The 27773-nt window shown below is 45.2% G+C and overlaps 1 protein-coding gene across 1 annotated transcript in view; it reads right to left on the minus strand.

Moving 5' to 3' along the window:
- Positions 1-1842: 1842 nt before the first annotated feature.
- The window catches only part of ATP6V0A4 (ATPase H+ transporting V0 subunit a4), a 41328-nt gene continuing 15397 nt past the window's right edge, over positions 1843-27773 (minus strand). The window contains exons 11-20 of the mRNA XM_090287565.1: positions 26849-26988; positions 24544-24701; positions 21006-21099; positions 16582-16700; positions 13547-13763; positions 10308-10409; positions 8363-8473; positions 5510-5627; positions 5186-5357; positions 1843-4166 (exon numbers count right to left, since the gene is read on the minus strand). Coding sequence (XP_090143691.1) covers positions 4073-4166; positions 5186-5357; positions 5510-5627; positions 8363-8473; positions 10308-10409; positions 13547-13763; positions 16582-16700; positions 21006-21099; positions 24544-24701; positions 26849-26988 — 1325 coding nt within the window. The 3' untranslated portion in view covers positions 1843-4072. The remainder of the gene's footprint in view (positions 4167-5185; positions 5358-5509; positions 5628-8362; positions 8474-10307; positions 10410-13546; positions 13764-16581; positions 16701-21005; positions 21100-24543; positions 24702-26848; positions 26989-27773) is intronic.

The following is a 27773-nucleotide window of genomic DNA, read 5'->3' on the forward strand; positions in this document are numbered from 1 at the left end:
AAATGCCTTCTAACCTAGAAGAGGATGGATGGATGGATGGATGGAGATCAGATCAATTTAAGAAAATAGGGAATAACATATGGAAGCCTGATTCACAACCCTATCAGTTCCTTAAAAACTGCAATGGGAAAGTAACCCATGACCTACCTTCAAAAAAATCTAATAAAGAACCGATACATTGGGAACCTACTCTGAAACTCAAAGCTCAGATGGAGCTCAAACTTCATTAAAATAAATTCTAGGGGACTGGCAAACATTTTCTAGTCCTTTTTGTTTTTAGCCAGAAATAATTGGGCCACTACAGAGTTTTTAAAACCAAACTTGTGTGTATGATGTAATTTGTTTTGCAATATCATCAATAAGAAGAAAGAAAGTTTTGCTCTGGCTGGTGTAGCTCAGCTGATTGAGCACCAGCCTACAAACCAAAGGATCTCTGGTTCAATTCCCAGTCAGGGCACATGCCTGGGTTTCAGGCCAGGTCCCCAGTGGGAGACATGCGAGAGGCAACCACACAGTGATGTTTCTCTCCCTTTCTCCCTCCCTTCCCCTCTTTCTAAAAATAAATAAAATCTTTATAAAAAGAGAGAGAGAAAGTTTCAAACTCCATTTGCCTTCAGCCAGGCACTCACGGTCCATCTGACCCAGCACCTCAGATCAGGAGAAATAAATCAAGAGCCACGTTGCCTGTTAGAATTTCTTACCTCTGTATGTTTCTTGGAAATTTTTTTTCAGTTTGGGGCTCTTTTGCTTCCCTTTTACAGCGGCCAAATCTCATGCAGAAGTTGGACCACCGATGGCTTCTGGACTTTCCTTCCCGAGAAACCTGGCCCCCAGGTCTTCCGCTCCCCTTTTGGCTCAGTTCCGTGAACAGGATTACTTAAGGAACCCCTTTGTATCCGGGACAAGTGAGTGACAACCAGGTCACGCCCCCTGCGCTCAGTCAGCCCCTTCACCCATCCCTTCATAAAGGGGAAACTACATCTCTTATGAACAGAAAGAGGTTGCCAGACCTTGGAGGATGCTGATATTTCTGAAAGCACAGGGGTCTAGGCCAGACACAGAGGGAAGTGCTGTCTTTTCCAACCGTTACTTGCAGCATCACTGCTTAGGATTAAAGGGCAAAAGGCTGGAGAGCCATCTAAGCGGAGCATATTTTCACACAGTTGTTGAGAAGAGTAGTAATAAGCCGAGAACGTTGACACTGTCCAGTGACCTTGGCAGTGTGGGGTCAAGGTCACTGATGGAGTGCCTTGCCCATGCCCAGTGCTTTGCAACCCCCTTTCACAGCCCAGAGGCGGCACTCACTACCCCCACTTTGGCAATAAAGGGAACAAGTGCATTTCCAGCCTGAGGGCCCACACAGCAAAGCACCGGCGTTGGAACTCAAGGATCGACATCTTCAGATTCCAAATGTCATTCTTAGGCTCAGCCCGTTTTAATCATTAAATGAATATTTGTTGAGTATATAACTCTGCCTTAAGTTGTGCTGGACAAGACATGACATGGACATGGAAGGTGACAGGGACGTCCCCTTGGGTATGAGCAATGACACTTCCATAAACACCAGTCACCCCAATACACACAGCAGCAGGTGGGGCTGAAATGAAGAGACCCGACCAAAGGGCTCTTATATTTTGTCAGGTCTTTTAGAATCTTATTTATATCAGGAAGTGCTTTGTAAAATGTAAAGATATAATTATAAATAAATAAATAAATATATATATATATATATATATATATATATATATATATATGAACTAGACTTCATTCTACCAGGATAGTTACCATAGATTGGAATTAACCTGGACAAAGGTCATTCAGACTAAACACTTGACGAAACAATCCTTTTTTAAATTAAGTTTATTGGGGTAACATTGGTAAATAACACATTTAGGTATACAAGTCCATAATATCATCTGTATATTGCATTGTATGCTCACCCCACCCCCCAAGTCGTTTCCTTCCACCACCACATATTTGACCCTCTTTGCCATCTTCATCCTCCGCCACTGCTACCCTCTAACCCTCTGGTCACCACCATACTGCTGTCTGTATCCATGAGTTAGTTTATTGGTTGCTTTCCATTTTATATCCAACATGAGTGAAATCATGTGGTTCTTGTTCTTTTCCATCTGACTTATTTCACTTAGCATGACACTCTCAAGACAACCATGTTGTCATGGCACTATTTCGTCATTTTTTATGGCTGAGTAGTATTCCATTGTGTATATATGTACCACATCTTCTTTATCCAATCATCCATTAAAGGACCCTTCTGTTGTTCCCTTGTCTTGGCCATTGTGAATAATACTGCAATAAATATAGGGGTGCATTTATCTTTGTGAATAAATGTTTTCAATATTTTGGGAGAAATACCCAGATGAGGGATTGCTGGGTCATGTGGTAGTTCTAGTCTTAATTTTCTGAGGAACTTTCATACTGTTTTCCCTAGTGGCTGCCCCAATTTGCATTCCCACCAGCAGGGCGCGAGGGTTCCCTTTTCTCCACATCTTCCCCAACACATTTCTTGTCTTATTGGTAATAGCCATTCCAACAGGTATGATCTGGTATCTCATTGTGGTTTTGATTTGCATTTCCCTTATAACTAGTGATGCTGTGCATCTTTTCATATATCTGTTGACCATTTGTATGTCTTCTTGGGAGAAGAGTCTGTTCAGGTCCTCAGTCCAGTTTTTAATTGGATTATTTCTTGTTGTTGAGTTTTATGATATTTTTATACATTTTAGATATTACCCCCTTTGAAGATATTGTTTACAAATATCTTCTCCCATTTGGTTGTTTGTCTTTCTGTTTTGTTGAATTTTTTTTTTTTTTTTTTTTTTTTTTTTTTTTTGCTGTGCAGAAGCTTTTTAGTTCAATGTAGTCCCATTCATTTATTTTTGCTTTTATTTCCCTTGCCTTTGGGCTTAAGTTCACAATAACACCTCTGAGACCAAGGTCCATATGTTTAGTACCTACGTTTTTTTTCTATGTATTCCATTGTTCCAGATCTTACATTCAAATCCCTAATCCATTTTGAGTTAATTCTTGGGTATGGTGTCAGATAGCAGTCTGGTTTCATTCTTTTGCATGTGGCTTCCTAATTTTCCCAGCAATATTTATTGAAGAGGCTTTTCTTTCTCCACTGTAGGAGTCTGACTCCTTGTCACTTCTGTTCTGTTATTCTGTGTGTCTATTTGGAACAATCTTATTCTATACCTGGCTCTTAGGAGTTTGCTAGTTCAGGTGCCCTAAGAAATTACTTTGGGCTGACTGACCCAGAGAGTGTCAGGGCAGACTGTCTGGCAGCCTCCTTTCTGGCTCCCCATCTCACAGAACTTGTCCAAGCCTACAAATCACCTTCTCCAGTTACTCCAGCATAATGTGCTTTCCGAGTAACTGAAGTCGCTGACAATGTCATGTTGTCCCACTTCATTTCACAGGATTTAGCAATGCAGAGAGCCTCATGGGGGCCAACCCTTATTATGTGTTCTACCTCACCCGGAGAGAAAAATCTATGAGAAAGTTCCTGAACTTGTAAGCTGAGCCTCAGATGAGGAAAAAGGGGCTTTGAGGAAGCAGGAAATGAAGGAATCAAATAAACATAATCCTTCTTTGGGAATAGTTTGTATAACTCTACTGTTTAACTGTGCCCTGAAATTATCAATACTAAATTCTATAGAAAACAAAATGTTGCCAAATAAGTAAATAAATTCTATGGAATAATTTCAAATAAAGACATCTTAAAGAAAAGTAAATGGCCCCAGGAGTTACTTTCTTAAATATAATACTTAAAATATTGCAAGAAAACATCAGTTTAGCAACCCCTCCCCAATTTCTCCATCATCTTAGTATTTAACAATTAAGTCTCCATATAAGGTTGAGATGATGTGCCAACATAGTCCCCCTATGACATGGGGAAGTCATACCAAATCCCAAGACTTGTAACTAAATAATACATGGCTTCCTGCCTCTGGCTAGCTGAGAACGATCATTCCGTTGACTGTCGTGTGGGGGCTGATGTTAAAGACAAGACCGATAGAGAAGGTGGTGTCAGCCATGGGACCTGCAGCTACTCCTCGGCTGTCCCATCCAGGATGTTTTTAAAGGAGAATGGAGAAAACTTGTACCCAGCCCCGACGTAGAACTTGTTCTGGAACTCCACCCTGTTTGGGGGGCAAAAAAAGGGGGGGATTACACACATGGCGAAAGGCTGGTGGTTGTAGGGAAGGAGCGTTTGTCAAATCAAGCTCAGAACCAGGGAGGCATGGGGGTTGGGATCCAAGCAGCTGCCCCAGGAACGCTCTGGGGCTTTTTACAGCCCTCTCTCGCCTCAGACCCTCAGACGGTCACCTTCCCCTCCGCTCCCCCTACTCCTGCAGGCCTCTGCTAGTGGCCTCACAGACCAGCATTACATCCCCGACCCCAGCGCCCACAAGCGAAGAAGCCCTCGCTGTGCCCCCTGCCCCAGTGCGCTAATGAGGAGAGCAGGGAGGATGCTGTGGCAGACCCACCAGAATCTTGGCTCACACATATGTTTATAACGTACAGAACAGATGTCATGTGTGATCATTTATGTTTATGACGTTGCCGAGTCACTTCCTAATGACATGGGCAGGGGACGCTGTGATGCTCAACCCAATACGAAACATATAAAGACTTTGTTTTACAAAGAGCAGGTGCAGGGAGATGGTAAAAGCTGAAGACAGGCTGTGTTGGGGACTCTTGTGTGAATGTGAAGGGCGTCCTGCGAGCAACTGCTCCCTTGGAGACACCCTCCTTCCGTTCCCACGTTCTGGAGCGCTCAGAAGCCTGTCCTATTGGCGTAACTCCTGCACTCCGAAACGAGGGCCAAAGGTCCCAGGTTCATTTAGCAGGCCTTCCGTGAGCCTGTATCAGATCTCTAAGTTTACCAATACTTGCAGGTGTCCCTTATTTTAAAGCCAATTGTAATACAACAAATGGAAATTTAAATGAGGAATACAAGGGAACTAACATTTATCATAGGGCAGATATTATGCATGTATACATATATGATATCATTGACAATTACGCCAACAGGTGCCTAAACTAAGGTGCCAGAAAGGTATGTTAGCTGCTCATGACACACAACAGGTCAGGATTCAGACCCCGTTGGCCGCCCAGCCTGGAGCACACAGAAGTCTCACAGCCCCGCCGTCCTCACCAGTGCAGCCGCAGGGCATGCAGGAAAGCGGAGAGGCCCTCCATGACCAGAAGGATGGCGACTGTCAGGACAGCAAATACAGCAAAGATGATAAAGACCCCGACGAGTCCTCCCCAGCCTCGCAGGCGAAGGCCGATATTCATCACCATGGTCCACAGCACTTCGGACAGTTCTGCAAGACGCAAGGGCAACACTGCAGGGTTTAGCTGGCAGATGCAGATGGTTCCCAAGAAAGGAGAGCCAGAGAGAACCCAGAGGAGGAGCTGCTCCCTACAATGACATGCTTCGGAGTGGGACCCCAGCCCTGATGGGGGGTTCACTCACCTGCGTGAGCCAGGCTGAGGGCCCAGAGCCGGAGGTAGGAGGCCGTGTTTGAGATGCAGCCCAGGCAGTACTCGATCGTGTGGATGGCCTGATGCACGAATATGTCTCCAAAGTTGAACTGAAAGAGGGAATTTAAGAAAAAAATTTTTTAATTTACTGATTTATTTAGATAGAAGAAGGGAGAGAAAGAAACATTGATTCATTGTTCCAGTTATTTATGCACTCATTGGTTGATACTTGTATGTGCCCTGACTGGGGATCGAACCCATAACCTTGACAGATCAGGATGATGCTCTAACTAACTGAGCTACCTGGCCAGGGCAAAAGGGAATTTTTTACTCTGTTCATTAAGTGCTTTCTGCACAAAAGGTAGTACAAATGATATACAGATGAATAAGACGTGGCCATCACTGTTAAGATATTTCCAGTTGAACTAGGGGAAAGTAAATATTAATATACTTATAGAAAGAGAATTACTAACACGAAGTAGTGCATGGTATATGTACAGTAACGTTTCCCAGAAATTGTTGAAAAGGTTCCAAAAGAAGAGAGCTTGGTTGGCAAGGGGAGCTGTCACAGTCATTGAGATTTGTGCCGGGCCATGAAGGATGGGGAGGGATTCAGAAGTCGAGAAGCAAGGTCATTTCTGGTGAGGAAATGACTCCTAGTAAGGAAGAGACAGATAGGTGGGAATGGCATGAAGGCAAGTTTTGGGGGGAAACTATTTGGCTGGACCTGGGAGCTTGCAAAGGTAACAAGTAAAAGAACAGAGGTGTTGACGTTTCAGGAGAGGCCAGCTAAGGACAGAGTTCAGAAAGTAGCCCGGAGTCCATGAGTAACCATACAAAGGATCTGGCCCTGGCTGGTGGCTCAGTGGATTGAGTGCAGGCCTGCGAACCAAAAGGTCACTGGTTCAATTCCCAGTTAGGGCACACGCCTGGGTTGTGGGCCAGGTCCCTGGTTGGGGGCATGTGAGAGGCAACTGATCAATGTTTCTCTCAAATATTTATGCTTCTCTCCCTTTCTCCCTCCCTTCCCCTCTCTACTAAAAATAAATAAAGTCTTAATAAAAAAATAGTAGCAGCAAAACATGCTCAGAAAAAAATGTCCGGGCTAGCAATGGACACCGAGGACCTTATCTGTGGGAGTGGGAGGTAGGAGGACTGAGAAGGTCAACAAGGAAAAGATCATAGGAAGAAGAGCTCTCGGCCCTGGGAAATATCTTCATTCAGAGATAAGAAGAAAAGAAACTGCAGATGAAAAGAAAAGTCACAGAACCAGGAGGAGCCATGTGGCAGCAGCCAAGGATGAAGAGACCCAGGAAGAAATGAGGGTGTGGTCAACCATGTCAGTTGCTATGGAGAAAAGACAAAAATCAATGCCTCTGAATTTCTCAATGAAAACAGCTAGGAGGGATGGAAGGGTGAGGTTAGGGAGAGATGGACAGAGCAGGTGGACAGAGCCAAGGAAAAGGCAGAATTAGTCCCACCCAAAGAGAGGCCCAGCTTTTTCCTGGCCCCCGGAAGGATTTCCCAAGTGAAAGAAATATCTTTGTTATTTTTGGTGAGGCCTCGGGACCCCAACTGGTCATTTACATGGGGGCCAGCCACCCCCGGAAAGACCAACCATGTGGTTAGAGAGTTGAGACTTGGAGGCACATGTGATCAGTCGAGTCTCCAGGACGGGGAGGGAGCTGGAGGTTGAGGACCAGCAGCTGGGCTGCCCTTGACCTGTCACGCCCACCTAACGAGACCCCAGTGACACTGCGGACACTGAAGTGCGGGAGAGCTTCCCGGGGTGCCAGGCTGCACACACATCACCGCACATCAAGAACACAGAAGCTTCTCGTTTGGAGCCCTCCCAGTGGACTCTGCCGGCGCGCCTCTCCCTCTGGCTGCTTCTGATTTGTGTGCTTTGCTACAATAAAACTGTAATGATAAGAAATGAGGCTGGTCTGGGGGAGGGGGGCGGATGGCTCAGATTTGTGGCTATTGGCAGAAAGAAGTCTTGGGCAGACTTGGCAGTCTCAAGAACTGTGTCCTTGACCTTGAGTTTGTTAACTCCCGGTGAGGAGAGAGGTGGGAGACGACTTTGAGAGGGAGGCAAGGTCAAGCCTATACCCACCTTTCAATGGGAGAACCATGCGTGACCGTACCTGGGGAGGAGTCTACACGTGAAGCCCAATGTTGCCCAAACAAGGGCAGCCGGTTCACGGCGGGGGTGGCAGGTGAACAGGGACCGGTGCACATTGAGGGCGTGAGAAGAATGCATGAGGGGGGTTGCATTGGACAGGCGGGGGCGTGGTGAGGCTCAGGACGTGTGGGTTGGATTCGCAAACATTCCAGCAGGTCTAACAAGCTTAGTGACATCAATAGCCACTAATACAGGTTACTCTCCATACCTGGAATCTTGTAGGGGCCCTGATTCGAAAACTCATATAAATGTCGCTGACAGCCAGTGGCCCAGTTCTGAGCTAAGGGGGCCTCAGCATCAATGGCCTCCTGTGTCACTAGATCTGAAGGCTGGCATTCACTTCATGCTCACAGAGGAGCAACATCATGGATATAAAATATTACAATGCTCCTACATTGGTTGGTAAGTAGCTGTTGTTCTGAGCCTGCAGGTGTCCCCCTCCCCCAGGATGTCCCCAAGTTCCCGTAACTCAGCTATTACAGGGCTTCCCCCAGAGAGTCCTTTTGACCCACCCAACCAGCTCTATTGCCTAAGTTCATTCTGATGGGCTGGTGCCCACGCCCTGGTGGCTCTCAAATATTTGATGGTCACTTCTGCCCAGATCTGCTTCTAGAATCTGTACCAATGGGAAGACTTCACAGGGTGTCAAGTCCCAAATACCTCTTCTTCGTGGTCGCCCTGGGCCCCGTGGACACCTGCTCTTCTGGGAGGGTTCAAATTGTCGCCTTCAATGTCTTCGGTGGCATGTTCTTGGATCATGGATGCCTGCAGCTGTCATCAAACAAGGAAATGAAGGGTTAAATTCATCCTCAGAATTAGAATCACAGCAATTCTACAGAAAATAAGGCTCTTCTTAAATATTAGCTACATACCGGACACTGTTCTAAACTCTTCCTACCTGATCTCATTTGGCCTTCATAACAATCTTTTTACGTAAGCACAGTCATCACCCCTTTCTACAGAGAGGTGAACTACAGCACAGAAAGGTCAAGGCATGTGCCCGAGAGCACACAGCTTGCAAGGAAGGCTCTTTAGCAGCAGAGCCGGGATTCAAACCCAAGCAGTCTGATTCTGGAACATGTGATTTTCTCCATGGTGTTCCAGAAGGTACCAAATGAATCATAGTCTTTCTAAAAATTTCTTTGATTTTAGAGAGAGAGGAAGGGAGAAAGAGAGAGAGAGAGAGAAACATTGATTCGTTGTTCCACTTACTTATGCAGTCATTGGTTGATTCTTGTATGTGCCCTAACTGGGGATCAAACCTGCAACCTTGACATACCAGGACAGTGCTCTAAGCAGCTGAGCTACCCAACCAGGGCTCGAGCAAATCAGCCTTTACAGTAAATCCATGCATATACAAGAGTGCCTTTGTATTTTAAAAAATGTATCTACACAGCAATAAAACCATCAGTCGCATCTCTGACATACTTAGCCTTGTGACCTCGACACCCAGGTTTCTATGAGCGAGACTAGGAGATCAGTGTCCACTATAGTGTGAATGTTCGAGTCTCTCTCCAAAATTTATGTTGAAATCTTAACCCCCCCAAAATGATAGTACTAGAAGGTGGGGCTTTTGGGAGGTGATTAGGTCACGAGGGTGGAGCCCTCAGGAATGGAATTAGTGCCCTTACAAATTACACCCCAGAGAGCTCCCCCACCCCTTCCACTGTGTGAGAACACAATAAGAAGGTATCATCTATGAATCAGGAGGGGGGCCCTCACCAGCAGGTGAACATGCTAGAGCTTTTAGACTTAGACTTCTCAGCCTCCAGGACTGTGAGCAATAAACTTCTGTTGTTTGAAAGCCACCCAGCCTGTGGTACTCTGTTATACCAGCCCAAACAGACTAAGACAATGACTTTTCCAACACAAACACACTTTTCTAAGTAAAAATATCCCTTTATAAAAATAGGTACTAAAAAATTCAAAGGGAGAAAAACCTAGGCGTAGTCACCATTCAGTTTGGCCTGGTTTTATCCCTGAGTTTCAACAGACTATTTCTTCCAGCTCACCGTGAAACTTAATGTCCCATTTCGTAAGTTGTTCCTGGAATGATTTCATGGATGGGGTATCGCAAATTTGGCATGGAAGTATCTATACCCTTCTTTCTTTAGTGAGTCTGCACCTAATAGTTGCAGGCCCCCATAGGCAAAGGTCAAAATGGAAGTCCACATGCCGTGTGTTTAAATATTTAAAAGTTATTAGTTAAACCAACATTGCACCTGTGATATTGCATGTTAGGGGTCAGTGCTTATTTTTATTAAGAGCGGTAAAGGTGTTAAGCACTGAACGTGGCCACCTTCCTGAACCCCTCCCTAGGGGATTGTAGGGTTGTGAGGAAGTTTCCCATCTAGACTTTTTAAGATTAGACAGGGCTTTGTGCCTGTGGACAAGCTAGCACCTCACTCGGAGGCAAGTTAATTCCTCAAAAGCCTCTCCAGATTAGTGCCTTAATCATAAAACACGTTTATAAAACTAAAATTTGTTTAGCATCATATCTCTGAAAACCCCTAGGAAAGGACAGGATAAGGTGAGCTGTTAACAAGAATCAGACGTTAATCCTGTTAAAATTTGAATGTTGTGTTGTGACGTATATTGTTCTTACCTGGGATTTCCGGTGATTGGCTCTAAGAATAAATGGCTTGATCAGGAGCATCCACGGAACGGAAATCAAAGCCAGGACAACAAAGAAACTCTGGACTTCTTGCTGCAAGACCGAAATGGCCAGATCTTGTCATTTGAAGGTAGCCTCACAAACATACGTTATATAATAAAAATGCTAAAATAAATAGAGGTCATTTCCGTTGCATTTTGAGAGATCTAAAGCATTTCAGTGAATGCATTCACCCTCACACCCTGGAATATTGCAACTGCAGACAGAGAAATGTCATCCCAGTGGTGCCCAGTGTCTGCTACTGGTGGGCAGCGGGGACTCACTCTCCTTGTCCCTTACTCTCTGACTAGCCCCTCGTACCCCTGTACCGTACGGCACCAGTCACCTGAACAAGAGACCCATCATAAGAACAACTGTATTCATCTCTGGTCCTTTAACTCTGGTCCACGGGCACAGCTAGTCCCTGGTCCTGGGAAAAGGTGTGACAGCCCCCAGGACTCCACTGCTCACTTGGGTCACTTTCAATGAACATGGAGGACCTTTCTATTCCCAGTAGGAGACAACCACCTCAGCCCTCTCGCTTTCCTCTCTTTCGGAAGAAACAGTTTTCCCTGTTATTAACCAACGGTATCCCACAGATTTAACTTTTAGAAAAGATTATGTATTATGTATGTTAATTTTTATTTCCCTAAGGTCTACCATGAACATGTGCTACTTTCGTATGATCATTGTTTAAGTAAAAAATGTTAACTAGTTTGAATTATTAAAAAAAAATTTTTTTCAATGACAGTTTACAGTGAATATTATTTTGTATTAGTTGCAGGTGTAGAGCATAGTGGTCAGAAAATCACATACTGTACAAAGTGACCCCCTGATTTTTCCAGTCCCCGCTGGCACCACTCACAGTTATTACAGTATTACTGACTCTGTTCCCTGGGCTGCACTCCGCATCCCTGTGACTGTTTTGTAACTAACAATCTGCACTTCTTAATCCCGCCACCTTTCCCACCCAGTTTCCCAACCTTCCTCCCAAATAGTTTGAATTTTTTAATAAATATATACTATACTGAACATTAAAAAGAAAAGCCATTGCTCACAAGCTCCCCCTGACTTGCATACTCATTATGGGTGAGTTGCCTAGTGGGTTCTGGGAAATCTATGTTGAACTCTTTCTTTTGTTCTTTCTTTTTTCTCTCTCTCTCTCTCTCTCTCTCTCACTCTCTCTCTCTCTCTCACACAGACACACAGACACACACACACAGACACACACACACACACACTTAACTTGGTCTCTGTGCCTCTGTGAAATGCAGGAGCCATCCGTTTAATCATCTCTGCTACATATTTCCTTTCGCACCCTCACGCCCCCACCGTTTTCCACCCCTCATAACCCCACCCCGCCTGCAGTCACCCCGTTTCAGAACTGCTACTGTCCACAGAACCACGAAGCTTCGGAGGGCTTGGTCAGAGCCATTGAAAAGAAGTGGTAACCCGGCGCTTGGAGTAAAAGGAACAAAACTATTCCTGAGCCTTCCCATTTCTTTAGCTGTCCGGCCAGGCTCTGAGTGAGACCGTTTATTACCCCAATGATAACAAGCTTTACCCTGATAACAGTGGGAACATCGTATCTGCTCAACCTTCCACACACACACATCCTGACTCTTAAATGCTCAAAAGAGAACGGGGACCCCAGAAATCCATTGTAAACCACGCGGTGCACAGAGCAACTGGAGATTTGTACCATCTGTTGCTCTTCTTCTCAGTTATTCGAACAGGCCAGTGAGACGGCCGGGGCAGTGCCGGGAAGGGGCTGGATTTATCAATGGACATGGTCTCTTCCAGCTGCGCGACCCCACAATGAGGTTACAGAAACTTCAAACTGTAAAGATAGTTCATCTTCCTACTAGGACTTGGGGAAACCAGCTAACTTCCAATAATGTTTTTAATGGAAAAAGCTGCAAACACCATTCACGATGCCATGCTCACTGCGTATTCCAGCCTAAGCAAGGACCTCAGTCTTCGTGAAAACGGTTATTAGCACATAAAATATGTCTGTGAATTTCAGCGTTTTGCCTAAAAGGGAAGACTTGTTTGGAAAATCCAAGGAAACTTTCACTTAGACTTGGGCAGTGAGTAAATGAACCTTCCAAACGCATTCATTTAGTGCTAACAGCTCAGAGTGGTGCAAGGTTACCATTGCGACGTAATAAACAGGGAGGAGACCACAAGGGGGCTTTCAGAAGTCTAGGTCTTCTCAGGTTATTATCTGAAATAGCTTCTTATTTTTTCATAAAAAGATGGCCTATCACAAGGCATTATCTTCCTTCGTATTTGCTGCTTCTGTGGGGAAGGAGAATACAACCAGGAATGACACGCATGAGGACGTGCATGGCCATGGGAGGAACAGGGCTTGAACTAGGACACTCAGGATGAGCAGTCACTGTCAAGTGCAGGTACACCACCATCACCTGGCATTGGAAAACTCGCCCGAGAGCTTGACCCAGAGGCATCAGGACCTATACACGGGTGCCTAGTGAAAAATCTACCTTCAAGCAATATTATCGGGTTCATCGCTGGGAGAGGCCAGAGGAGAACTATTTGTGTTGCCAAAGAATTACTCACTGGGTGATATTTATATCCAGCCCGCATGGGACATTAATGCTTCTTAAGCATCAAGTATTAAGTTGAGAATGAAGCCGAAAGAAATGGAAGGAATCAGAATGGCAACAGAGTCTAACTGTTGGGCAGTACTGTCCACGAAAGGAGAACCCAAAGGAAAATAAAAAAGCACTTCCAAAAGGCCACTCCAGTGTTTTCCAGAAACTCACTACCCAGAGGGACTCCACTTCTTGATCCTATCTCCCTTTCCTTACTTGTGAACCTTCACTGGAGTTTACTTTTAGAATAAAAGATTATTAAATATTAGCATGCTCCGTAGAGCATTCATGGTTCCAAGCCAGCAGTTTGAAGGACCGGTTTTCCTTTCTTCACAAAGGACAAGCCCATTTGCAACCCCACAGCAATAACCCCTCTCGTGTAGTAAGAACAGTCCTGTACACTCACCTAAGAAAAGCCTTCTGAAATTTAAAAAGCCTAACATTGGGTGCTTAGCTCCCCAGGCTGGGTGCAAAGATGGCCCAGTCTTGCAAATAACTGCTCTCTGCAATATTCAACAGTAGGAGAGATCTGTCATAATCAAGTGTGTAAAAGAATAAAGAAACCCGTACTACCTGATGTTTGTACAGGGGGGCGTTCGAGGCGTCGTTATAGTTGAACATAAACATGTTGATGAAGTGAATGAGGATGCTGGGGGCTTGCTGGGACACATGGACATCGTAGTGGCACCATTTGAAAATGATCATGAACACCAGGTAGCCAAAGAGACACAGCATAAAAATCATCTCCGGGATAAATTGCAGAAGGATGTTGAGCATATTTCTGAAGTATCTGGGGGTTGGAAAACACACACACACACACACACACACACACACACACATAAGATAGAACATTGAGAAAAAAATATGAGTAACTAATTATCCTCCCCAAAGCACAAGATGTTAACTGCATCCACTCCCCTTCATGCATGGAAGGAAAGGAAAGGGCTTTTGCGCAAAAGATTTGGAGAGAACCAAGGTCTAGAAGGTCAAGTCTGAGGCAAAGGTCATGCCCACACAGACAGTTGGTGACTTGTCCAAGGCTTGAAATGCAGGGCCTGCTCACATCACCCCACTCAAAGCACACAGACGTATAAGGGAAACGTGGAAGCTTCCCTCCTACGAACGCCGTAAGAGAGGGGTCAGCGAACTATGGCCCTTGGGCTACATCGAGCCCATCACCCATTCTTGTTCAGCCTGCAAGTTAAAAATAGTTTTCAAGCCCTGGCTGCTGTGGCTCAGTGGATTGAGCGTCGGCCTGCGAGCCAAGTGTCGCTGGTTCGATTCCCAGTCAGGGCACATTACTAGGTTGCAAGTCAGGTCCCCAGTTGTGGGCGCAAGTGAGAGGCAACCACACAGTTAAAAAAAAAAAAAAAAAAAAAAAAAAATATATATATATATATATATATATATATATAAAATAAAAATTAAAAAAATAAAAATAAAAATAGTTTTCATATGTTAAAATGGCTGGTGGGAAAATCAAGAGAATAATATTATATGACACATGAAAATTATATAAAATTGACATTTCAGCACTCATAAATAAAAGCTTTTTTTGAACATAACCACCCTCATCCCCTTACGTATTGTCAATGGCCGCTTTCACGTTACAACACCAGAATGGAGTAGTTGTGACCACAGACCATCTGGCCCAAAAACCTAAAATATTTACTACCTGGCCCTTTACAGACAAGGTGTGCGAACTCCAGCTCTAAGACACAGAGTCTCACAAGGCTAAGTTGGGGGCCCCCGAGTTAAAATGGCAGAAAGGGCCTCCATACTCATTGTTAACTGCAAGAGCTATAAAAGGAGATGCTATGAAAACAAAACAAAAAGACAGGATGACCAGAGATATTTGAGGCCAGCCTGACACATAATGATGCCAGATAAGGTCTAGTCCAGAAAATACTTTCTGGTAGTCTCTCTCGTTGGATTTCAACAAGACTTCCTGACAGGCAGTAGTACCAGGTGCTCATCATTTGTTTGCTCACTCAATAGCTCCCATTTTTCAGCAGAAGTGCACTTCTTCGGCCTTTCAGTTCAGAGGTCACCATGTGACTGGCTCTGGCCAATGAAATGGGAACAGAAGTGGAAGGTGTTACTCTGGGATAGAAGCTTAAGGGTCAGTGTGGCCCTGGCTGGTGTGGCTCAGTTGGCTGGAGCACCATCTCAGACACCAGAAAGTTATGGGCTCAATTCCAGTCAGAGCACATGCCTGGATTGTGGGTTTGATCTCCAGTCAGGGTGTGTGTGAGAGGTAACCGATCAATGCCTCTCTCGCACATTGATGTTTCTCTCCTCTCTTTCTCCCTTCCTCTCTCTCTAAAATCACTCAATATATATATAGTTGAAAAGAGTCAGTGTGGAACTGATCACTCTCTTTCTTCCATGGCAACTGGCAGTGTTCCAGCTGGTGGCTGCCCATCTGCCCAGGTCCCAGTGTGAGGATGACTGGAAGAGAGCCCCCAGGGGGCCCACAAAAAGAAAACCTTCTCAGCGACATTACGCGACATGTTCATGGTCACACGGCTATGAAGAGTTGGAACCAGTACTTAAAACTTCAGATTCCAAAGCCTGTGTCACTTCTGTGGCCACACGCTGCCCTCACTCAGTCCCAGACTATACACAGCAGTGCCTACAAGCTCCTGAGCCCATAGAGGTGCCTCTGAGCGGGAACTTCGGAAGCTGTTTTCAAATATTATACTTGCAGTGGAAATAAGTTGGAGAAGCTTTACAGAGATGGTTATTTTTTAAATTAATTTTATAGAGAGAGTAAGAAAAAAGTGAGTTGGTTGATTCTTGTATGTGCCCTGACCAGGGAATAAACTCTCAACCTTGGTGTATTGGGACAATGTTCTAACCAACTGAAGCTGAGCTACCTGGCCAGGGCCAGAGATGATCCTTTATATATATTTATATATATACTTTATATATATATATTTATATACACACACACATATATATATACATACACACACACACAAACATATATATATATTAGAGAGAGGGGAAGGGAGGAAGAAAAAGAGGGAAACATCGATGAGAGAGAAACACAGATCAGTTGCCTTTTGTCTGTACCCCAACCGAGGCATGTACCCTGACCAGGAATTGAACCAGCCACCTTTCACTTTGCGGAAAGATGCTCAACCAGCTGGGCCGTACTGGTCAGGGCACGGAGATGGTTCTTGATAGGAGAAAAGGAATAGGCGGAACAACATAAGAGCTGAAGAAGTGAGAGGGTGCTCCTGGAAGGAAGAAATTACAACAGAGGGAATTCAGAGTGTGAGGGCACTTTGGCCAAAATGCACTATGTCCCCACCTGCCCACTGGTGGGCGCTAAGCCCTGATATACATGAACAAGAGCCCTTCAGGTTGGGGGACAACCCAGATATTTCTGAGGTGCACTCAGCTTTGAGAGATTTAGCTGAGCAGAAAGAGAGGTGCCATTTTGGGCCACCAGCTTGTCCTGGCTCAAGCCAAGAGACACAGGGAAGCAATCCCGCAGGAAGGAACCTCACACAGAGGGGCACGGACCCAGCCAAGGGCCCCTTCACAGCTGATTGCCGACGGGGTCAGACCAGCAGGCAGCACATCCGTCGTAAACTCACATGTGATTGAAAAGGCTGAGAATGACGCCAAAAGTCATCTGGACGATTCCCAGGATCACCGACATCTTCATTTTATAGGAGTTCAAGAATGTCAGTTTGTTTGAAGCCAAGTTCCAAATCTGGGCGGGAAAGGCGAAGAAATGCATGAGAATCTAGAAGTTCCCCTGAGAACAGGACCTGTGGGAGCCAGTTTCCAATTTCAGTCCCGTTCCACTCACACATTTTTGGTTCAGAAAATGACCAAGCCCCTTAAAAACGCAACTCTGATGGCGAAGGTGTCAGAACCATTAGTGCCGCCAGCAAATTATCAAGTGGCTGAAAGGACACTGGGGAGGGAAATCCGACATAATGTTTCCCTTGCTGTAAGTGAAATTCTTAAATGTCATGGAGATCCCAAACTTGCCTCAGTTCCCTTAATCAAGGGGTAGATCTCTGGCCTGTGAATTCATCCAGTCCCTTCTTAATGATAAACACCATGTTTTACTTCGAAGTTCTACACTATAGCGCTTCACATCAGAAAGCATTTTCCAGGCCCTTCTCAAGAAGCCACCCCAGCAGCAAATATTTATTAGCACTGCTTTCTATGAGGTCCCTGTTTGTCAAAGTTGCGCCTGCCTGCCCACCAGAGAGCAACACAGAGTGAAAGCCCTCAAAGTGCGTGGGGGCTGGTCAGGGTCTCATGCTGGTTAATGACCTCATGTTCTTTCCAATTTCCACCTTCACGCAAATGATTCAAGTCCTCGCTACTACTGCTGATGTCTCTAGAACTTCAGGCACATCCCACGCTGCCTGCTAGACACATTGCCAGGGTTTGCCATAGGGCATCTCAAGGGTAACAAAGCCACAAAGCTCCTCTCCCCTCCCCTCCTAAAATGACTCAGGGTTGACATTCACCTGGGCACAGTCTCAGTGCAGCCACCTGCCCTCTCCCCTCTGCACACAGGGGCAGGGACCATATCTCACTCATTCTTCTTTTTGAAATTTTGTTAATCTATTGATTTGAGAGAGAGAGAGAGAACGAGGAAAGGGTGTGGGGGGGGGGGGAGAAAGAGAGAAAAAACATCAATTTGTTGTTCCACTTATTTATGTGTTCATTGGTTGGTTCTTATATGTGCCCTGACCAGGGATCAAACTGGTAACCTTGGCATATGGAGCACAGTGCTTTTTGTTTTTCAAATCGATTTTTTTTTTTTTTAGAGAGCGTGAGGGAGAGAGGAAGAAGAGAGGGGGAGAGGGAGAGAGAGAGAGAAATGGATTTGTTGTTCCACTTACTTATACATTCACTGGTTGATTCTTGTATGTGCCCTGATTGGGGATCGAACCCACAACCTTGGCATATCAGGACAGTGCTCTAACCAACTGAGCTACCCAGCCAGGGCTCACTGATTCTTTCTTTATAATGTCCCGAGTGGCTGACAGCTAGAGGAACACTAGGAGGCTGCTGGGAGGGGGAGGGACCCACACAGCAATGGCGCCCACATAGCAGAGGAACCTCCTCCATCCTCCCCATCAGCCTTGACATCTAAGCTGCGCCAGGCTTGACCCTCCACACTCTGCTCTTCCTTTGCCCACCTCGTTGGCCAACCACACAGGATCACTCACCAAGGTGAGGGCGGAGTAACAGCATGCTACAGCCCCAGCCAAACCTGATCAACTAAAAACATTCACGGTCAAGTACCCAGCACACACCAAGCTCCTGAAACGTATTTATCCCACTTAACTCTAACAAAAACCCTGAAACAGACAGAGCACCCCCACCCCCGCCCTTATCTGTGGTTTCACTTCTCCTGGTTTGAGTTGCCCCGGGTCAACTGTGGTCTGAAAATATTACATGGAACATTCCAGAAATAAAGAATTCATATGTTTTAAATTGTGCACCATTCTGAGCAATGTGATGAAATCTCCCACCGTCCCGTTCCGTCCCACCTGAGTGGCGAACCATCCCTGCGTCCAACGTCTCCACACTGTACACGCTCCCCATCCATGAGTCACTTAGCAACCGTTTTGGTCATCAGATCGACTGCCCTGGTACCACAGTGTTTGTGTTTCAGTCACCCTTATTTTACTTAATAACGACCCGAAGTGCAAGATAGCGATGCTGGCAATTAGAATATGTCAAAGAGAATCTATAAAGTGCTTCATTTAAGTAAAAAGGTGAGTATAGTACAATAAGATATTTTGAGAGAAAGACTATACCCGTGTAACTTTTATTACAGTACATTGTTACAATTGTTCTATTTTATTATTAGTTATTGTTCATCTTTTACCATACCTAATCTGTAAGTTAAACTTTATCATAGGTATGTATGTATAGGAAGAAACACAGTATACATAGATTCAGTACTATCCATGGTTTTAGGAACCCACTGGGGGAATCTTGGAACATGTCCCCGTGAATGAGGGAGGAAACTGTATAAATATTTCCATTTTACAGATAAAGGAATTTATCTTAATTTCCAGGAGATTAAGTTACTTAAACTCCTAGGAAGAAATAATATAATCGCAAGAGGAGCATTTACCTGATTTATGTACCAGACTCTATTCTGGGCATTTTACATGTAAAAATCATTTAATCTTCTGAGCAACCCTATGGGTTAGAGCTGTTATTATGTCTATTTCATAGCTGAAGAGACACACAGAGATGTTAACTTGCTCAAAATCACACTGCAAGGAATTAAAAGGCTGGGATTTAAACACAGGCTGCCTGATTCCAAAGTGTGAGCTTTTAGACATTGTCATGCTCATTACAAAATGTACACAAACACCTTTAGAAAGACCTCTCAGCTCTGGCAGCCAACTATTTCATGGTTTGATTCAAAATAAATGCTGCCCACTGTCCATAAATGCAGCTGTAGAAATTTACATTATATAAAAATCAAACCCTTTATTAATATATATACGTGCTCAATAGGCACAGAAATGTTCTGTTTAAGGGTTATCTCTGGGGAATAGGACTGCAGGAACAGAAGAGGTGGGAAAGACACCTCTTTCTTTTCATTTTTATAATATTTTGTATTATATGGATTTTTAATTACATGTATTTTTTTTTAAAGAGCAGAGATTTCCAGAAACCTACGTGTTACTTGGACAAAGACTGTTGTGAACATCCTACCCCCCTTTCAGCCTCATGTTTTCCTGTCTTTTCTGACTAGTGGGCAGATGACAAAATGGCAGGAAAGGACACACTCCACCCCGCTCAGTTCTGAAACGTAAAATGTGGGCGGATAGGACTTGCTGCTGAATTAGATGTGGGCTGTGTGAGGAAGAGTGAGGACAGCAGGAGCAGTGAGAGTCAAAGCAAGGTCAACCAGACCCTGAAACACACACACACACACACACACATACACACGCGCGCGCCTCCCCCACCCCCAACCCCTCTTCCACCTGCTCCCTAATCACGAAATTCCTGGGACCATAGAGAAGGCCTTTCTGTCTGCAAAAATAACAACGTGCATTTGTTTTCAGCACTTACAAACCAGCTTTCAAGGACTTTATCTCTTCAGATAAAACTTGGGCCACCAGTGCCCCTGGGCAGCAAGTTAAACAAATCCTGGGTAGGCCTTTCTGGGTTTATACGGAGCGAGAGGGCAGGCCCTGGTAGGACCCAGGAAAACAGGAGATGGACCCACGAGATAGGAGAGACCAGAGAACCAACGTGAGGGCCAGTACTGTTCTCCCAACTGTCAGCAGCTAGAACAGGTTTCAGGCTCTCTCCCACGAAGAGAGCGCTAAGGAGAAACACAGACCGCGTCTGCCAAGTTCAGCGCTAGCTCACTCGAGCTCATTCGGAGCCCAAGGCTGCCACCTGGTGGCGGAGAGCTCTGGGACATTCCGCGTGCGAGTCGTCTGGAAGCCCGTCCTATCTAAAGGCTGGGTGAGGAAGCACCTTTGGGTTGCTTGGCTCAAATCCCGTTGAGATCGATCTATAAAGAAATAAAGGGTGACGACCTTTTTTTTTTTTTTTCACTTGTATCAATGCTATGCAGTAAAATAAAACAAAAACAAAAGGGAATTTGTTTTTTTTCTAGGGAAAAAACAAAAAAGGATGTTACCCCACTGCAAGAAAACGCCCCAGTAGGGAACTTGATTAGGATGCTAAATTGCTGATCTAACACGCATCCTTCCCAGGCAACCCAGGGCCTCTTAAGGAAGTGGTCATTATTAACCAGAAGGGTGTACGTGATGGAGAAAGGGGCAGATGTCCGGGGAGCCACATGGAAAATGGCCCAGGGGCTGGGTAAAGGACTCGGTAGGACATTATTTGAACTCAATGCGTGGGTCACAGAAACCTTCAGTCCATGAAACTCTACCTCAGCATAAGATTGCTGATTTGCAGATCCTGGCCCTTTCTTCCCCTACGCCCAGAGATCTCCTCAGCAAGACATTTAACTAGGAAACGGTTTAGGCCAAGAGGACGTTGTTACCGGATCGATCCCGAACGGGTATGGGTTTCCAGAGTACACTCCCGGAATGGCGGGGTTCAGCTGTAGCAGCGGGTTTGTTTCCATCATTTCCACGCTACAGGGGGAGAAAGAAAACACAAAAACAGAGCTGGTGGTCATCCCAAGGCAGGAAGAAACAGTGCCATCGTCGCTTTCATCAAAGTCTCACTGTTGGTGTGGCTCATCCACGTGGCTCACTCAGTTATTCCACGAACGGGCACCGAGTCCCTACTGTGTGCCAAGGACTGTCCGCGGTGCTTAGCGAACCCCCAAGGAGTTCATAGCTGAGTTTTCAAATCGCTCTCAGCCTGATGGGGTGTATATAATAAATAAAGAAAAGTTACACTGCATCAGAAAAAAGGTAGGGGCGAGGATGAAGGAGCCTCCAGGAAATAAATCCCAGCCCAGGGCCAAGCCTGGGACATCTGTCCTTGGGAGCATGTGGGCTCATCCTGAAGGACTGAACTGGCTTCCACACAGGGACCCTGATCTCTGTGGAACTTGGCCCTCAACAGTTGGGGTCCACTGAATGTCTCTAAATCTCTGTCCCATTTTTACCTAGAAGCACAAAACAGAGTACACATCAATAGAGGGACCCCAAATGAAGACTTGAGAAGGCGAGGAGCAGAGTGCTGGCAAGTTTGACAGGCTGTCAGGAAATACATCCCCTCCCTTCTGCAGCGGAGGTGCCGAGGGTATTTGGTAACAGAAGGGAGACTTGGGGAGTCTGATCATGCCACCCAGGCCCTCACTGTGCAGTGCAAACAGCTGGCCCAAACCGGTCACCTTAGACACAGACCCCTGTCCTAACAACATGCCTCAGGGCAAACAGTTGGATTTAATCAGCAGAGAGACGTGATTGTGTGTCCACAAACCAGAAAGCCACCCCTGACGGGAGGGAACTGGCTTGGTAGCCACATCTAAGTCTGCTGTGGAGTATAAACAAGTTCACAGAACACGAACCTCAGACAAGGCAACCCTGTGACACGAGAGATCAGAACAAAAACAAGACCATTCCGCAACCATATCTGATATCAAAATACGGACATATCAATATAAGGACATTGTCCAAACCACAAAAATGACCAGAGATAACCTCTATCCTCTTAGTCAAATCCTCTAAGTCTATCCTTTCTGACACCCTCTTCTGAGATGCTCATGGTCCCCAGGGGGGTGCCATCTCCCTCACTGAGCCAATAAATCCAATACTGGATGATGACAGGCATGTGTCTGGTGCTGAATGTCTTTGTGACATTGTCCCTAGTCAATTGTCAGGGGAAGTGAGCCTAAGACCTAGCTTCTGGCTAATGACCAAAACCAGTTTGGCTGTCCTTGGCCACTCTGACGGATGCCTGCAGTTTTCTTTTGCCTCACTGTTAATGAGGTTCTGCTTTAGGCCATCGATCCCCAGGTGTGTGGCTGAGAATCCCTCAGACCGGGCTTGGCCTTGAAGAGCTTTGGATTGGGGCAGAGGTAACATGCACATGCCCAAAAGAACAGCATTCTGACCCACATTTGCAGTGACAACGGGCCAACTGACAGTCCTTTCATAATCACAATCTGGGGTAAATAAAATTTTGCGTTGGTAGTTCGGTGAAATTATGCTGATTTGACACGTTTCAAAAGTCCATCTCTGTGCTTATGAATTCCATTCTGAAGGGCAGACCTAAGTAATTTGTCTTTCAATTTTTTGAAGTTTTGTTCCTCTAGGTGTCTCTTCAGGATACTAATTGCAAAGCCAAAGAAACAAAATATCCAAAAAAGCAAAGAAAATCATATATATGTATGTATGTATGTGTATACACACACACACACACACACACACACACACATATGACTCTCTGTAATTCTATAAAATATTTTATTCTTTATTTTGTGGATCTATTTATTGTTTAACATTCCTGTCCTGTACCACAGGGAACTTGGACCCAGCAGAGCAATAACAGGGAATGCGCTGGAACTCCGTGGCCCACCCACTCTCTGGGCCTCCAGCAGCACCAAGCCCTTCAAATGCACTTGGGAAAGTTCAGTGTCAAAAAGAATCCAGATTGAATCTTTTCTACTGAAATATCCACTAATTGTTTATTCTTATTCTCTCCCCCATTGATGATGTGAGTAGGAATTTCAGGGAGCAGGTAAAACCCTTGAAGTACCCTGAAGAGAAATGTTAGTCCTACCCTGCTTGGGAGAGGAACTGTGGGAAGCAAGGTTGCAAAAACGTTTACACATCTCTGTCTCCGCCTTCTTCTGGTTCGTTCCTGTCCTATTTTCAGCTGGAAGTTCCAGAATGAGACATAGAAACCTCAAGCTGACCTGAAGAAGCTGGGCAGAGATGCGAGGAAACGTCACCTGTGATTTCTAGGCCTTGAGAATGAACCCTGAAGTTACTGTGGTTAGCATCTCCGGTGTGTGAAGCGGGCAGCCAAAGATCCCAGGGTCGTCACCATTTCTACTTGTGTCCTTTGCACTCCTCCACTGTTCCCTCTCCTCCACTGCCCTTCCTCCAAGTAACCTACCTCTCAGACTCAAAAGTCCCCTCCCCACCTCCCCCCTGCCACAAGCTTCCATTCCTGAAGTGAGGTGTTTCCATTCTAATGACTGTTCATCTGATTAGCTGCGCAGAAGACTCGGCCAATGCCTACGGAGAAGAAGTTTGTGGGGATGTGGAGAGCATCCAGGTCCCACTCTTACACAGCCAGCACATCTCGGGAGCCACCCCGCCCGCCCTTACAGCCTTACCAGTACCTGCCTCACTCCATCGCCCACGAGGCACATACAAGGGAACCGGGACTGCAAAACTGAACATCTCCTCCTTGGCTTTTAATGACCTGCCTGAGCAGTTAAAGAAAATACCCTTTTGGCGAGTATGGAGAGCCTTGCGTACTGGAAACCAATTAGTTCTATAGTTCAACACCTGCACCAGCCCTTCTTAGAGCAAAGTCCAAGTTCTATGTGCATGGATGTCAAGTAAATGGAAGTATGTACCGTACTCATGGACAGGAAGGATTAACATCATTAAAATGTCCATACCTCCCAAAGCAACCTATAGATTCAATGGAATCCCTGTCAAGATACCAAGGGCATTTTTTCACAAAACCACAATGAATAATCCTAAGTGCATGGGTACATCCCTTCACATTCTCTCCAGTTCCCTGCCAGAGTGTGGAGCATTTTATATGTCACCTTCTCCTCCAGGAAGCCCACTTCGATGACTGCTACTAGGATGCCCAGGTTACACCTGCCCGTCCTAGTTGTCACAATGCCTGGCACATGGCATGTGCTCCATGATATAGACTTAGTTGAGCTAAAGTTTAAAAACCTATTTCTATGCATGACAGTTGCCAGTAGTTACTGAGGACGTGGCACAAGGTTTCATGCTCAGCTGAGAACATGGAATTATTTGTTGACTTTGTAGGTGCACCTCCGAGCCAAGCCAGGCATAGACTCACCCAGCCATGAAAGCTGTCACTGAGGCCATCTGGATGGCCAGGGAACAACCCACCTCTGACTGTGAACTTACTTCCAGGTGCCATTTCTAAACATGGGTCGGACGCTCCAGGAAGAGCCGAAGATGTTGAAAGCCTTGGAGAAGCAGTCGTTGTAAATGAAGCCCGTGTAGATGGAGAAGATGCCCATGAGGAGGATGAGGTAGCGCCCATGGAAGAAGATGTTCCAGATCTGCCGTGAGGAGACAGAGGGGATGACGGTCAGTGAGCTCTGACCCAGACCCCAGGAGAGTGTGTGACAGGGTGTCTCCATAGCCAGGAACATGGGCCCTGTCCAGAGGGGACACGCGATGACACAGACATCAAAGTGAAGTGACCCAAATAGCAAGAGAGAACACACACCATGATTTTCCTGAGCTTCCACAGGTGAATCAGGAAAGTCCTAGACTAGTAGTTGCTACTGTAGAAGTAAAATATATAAGCTTCACATTCTTTTTCTTTAAATATGTTTATTGATTTTAAAGAAAGAAGAAGGGAGAGAGGGAGAGAAACACTGATATGAGAAACATCAATTGGTTGCCTCCCATACACGCTCTGACCAGGGATTGAACTGGAAGCTTTGGTATGTGCTCTTGCAGAGAACTGAACCCACAACCCTTTGGTATATGGGATGATACTCCAACCAACTGAGCCACACTGGGAAGAGCTTTCTTGGATTGAGTTTATAGAAAGAAAGAGAGAGAGAGAGAGAAAGAGAGAGAGAGAGAGAGAGAGAGAGAGAGAGAGATTGCTTTGTTTTTCTACTCATTCATGCATTCATTGGTTGATTCTTGTGTGTGCCCTGACTGGGGATTGAACCTGCAACCTTGATGCTCTAACCAACTGAGCTAGCCAGCCAGGGCCAACCTTGGTCTTTATGATCAAAACAGTTCTAAACCTCATATTCTTTAACTCAGCCTTGACTAGAAAATGTAACTCAAGCAGAAACTGAGGCCTCACCTATAAAAGAAGGGACTTGAAAACTGGGGGCTGTTGTCTCAAGTCCTTCCAGGCAGTAAGCACTGAGCTGGCCTCACAAGGCTACTAAATTTTATGGCAAGTCAAATCTATACTCATTTTGGGTCTTCATTATAAAATTGGGTTTCCCAGTCCATCCACTAAGAAGAGAATGTGCTTTCCCCTAATACTGGGTGATGCGCTGAGAACCGCTGAGTGTGACTTAAAGATTTCATATATTTATTACAGGAAATCACATCTATTAAAATGCATGTCGTGAAAAACTATATTGGTCATAGGTTGATTTATCACTAACCTGGCTTATAATTAACTCACTATGGCATCACTGAATTAGCTCTAGTTCAGTAAACCTGTAAAAAGAGATGGCAGGTAGTCTTAAAATTCAGAACATTGCTAAAGGCATGTTTCCACTTCATTAAATGTATTAACAGTGGCCATAAAGCGACGCTAGGTGATTAACTTGGACACAGTGTGGACTCCTGGCCTGTCTGAGCCTTCACATACATCACTCTGTGCAGGGACTTCAAGGAAGGCGTAGAGGCTTCAAGTGTACAAGTGAAAACACAGGATTCAAGATTTCTCAGTGCTTCATCAGGACACTGATCACAGGCTTGGGGGCAAAGGGCTCAGCCATGAAATATATATATATATATATATATTTGTAATATTTTAAGTAAAAAAAAAAAGGAGACTACAAATTAATATGCACTATTTGATCCCAACTTTTGAAATTTATATATTTTTGTATAAGCCCAGAAAAGAAACTGGAAAGATGATACAAAAACATTTTTCTCTACATAGATGGCTGTATTATCCCAATTATTTTTATTTTATTATTTTATTATTTTAAAAGATTTTATCTTTTTATTTATAGAGGGGGAGGAAGGGAGAAAGAGAGGGAGAGAAACTTCAATGTGTGATTGTCTCTTGCGCACCCCAAATTGGGGACCTGGAGAGCAACCCAGGCATGTGCCCTGACTGGGAATCGAACCAGCAACCCTTTGGTTTGCAGGCTGGCACTCAATCCACTGAACCACACCAGCCAGGGCCCCAATTTTCAAATGAGCACATATTGCTTTTATAATCAAAGAAAAAAGTCAATGTTACAAAAACAAAGGAGGGGAGGATCAACACCTTGCCAAGCAATATACAAAAAAAATGCTAAAAGAAACTGCACCAAACCATCAAAGGATATACCTTCGGCCAGAAGTTTTTATGTTGAGTTTTGGCCCTTTTTTACTTTCCATTTTCCCCTTACTTTTCACAAAAAACATGTTATTTCTGTGGTAAAGACAACACACACCTTTTAATATTTATGTATAATCTCAAGGAAATGAGGGGCTACATCTGATGGACACCCACCTCATTGTCTGTCTTCTGGGCGAGGAAGCGTCTCTCGTTGAGGACCATCCAGAGGGCTGCCAGCAGCATCACAGTCCCGTGACCACAGTCTCCAAACATCACAGCGAACAGGAAGGGGAAAGTGATGATGGTGTAGGGAGCTGCAGAGGTGAGGCCCACGACAGCCTGAGTTTTCCCAACAACCCCTTAGGCTCCCCATTAAAGATTCCTCTATCCGCTCCTCATGATATGCTGGCTCCCTTGTGTCTTTCCGATCCTGTCATCTCTCAACATCCACACCCCGGACACCGCTTAGCTCCCACGTACATTAGCTCATCACTGAGTAAACGTTATTATTCTCCACTTTACAGACGAGCTGAGTTTGGGAGCAGTTAAGTGACTTGCCCAAGATCACCAGGTTTAATGGGATTCAAAATCAGTTTTCTAAGTGCTTTCTATTTTCTTTCCACTACCGTCTTCTGTCAGTTTCCCTCCCGTGCACTTGTACCACATACCTCCAGCAGTCACTCACAGGACCCTCCACCTATGGGGCCCCTGCATTAGGGGTCATAAATTAGACTGGGACTCAGGCTGGGCAAGCACAGCACCATGAACGGCTTGGCTAATGGACATCTGGTCGACCCTTTTATTTTACAAACCAGGACACCAATATCAGTTTTTGTCACTAAGAATCCAGTCTTCTGGCTACAAGTTCTGTGTGTTCCCTCTCTCCCACACAACTAGGAGACTGAGAAGGTGCTTAGAGGTGACCCTCACTGAATTGTTAAGAAAACAAGAACCAAATCTGGCTGCCTGTGTAAGGGAGAACACGGAAAATCTTGACAAGGAACAAATCTTTCACTAACCACCTTTCCAGAAGACAACGCAGAGCATTCACAAACCAAAGATTTTAGGCAAGTCACCGTTTTAAGCAATTCACCTCCGA

This window comes from Furipterus horrens, unplaced genomic scaffold, assembly GCF_987537825.1.
Source record: "Furipterus horrens unplaced genomic scaffold, mFurHor1.1.pri manual_scaffold_9, whole genome shotgun sequence".
Lineage (NCBI taxonomy): Eukaryota > Metazoa > Chordata > Mammalia > Chiroptera > Furipteridae > Furipterus > Furipterus horrens.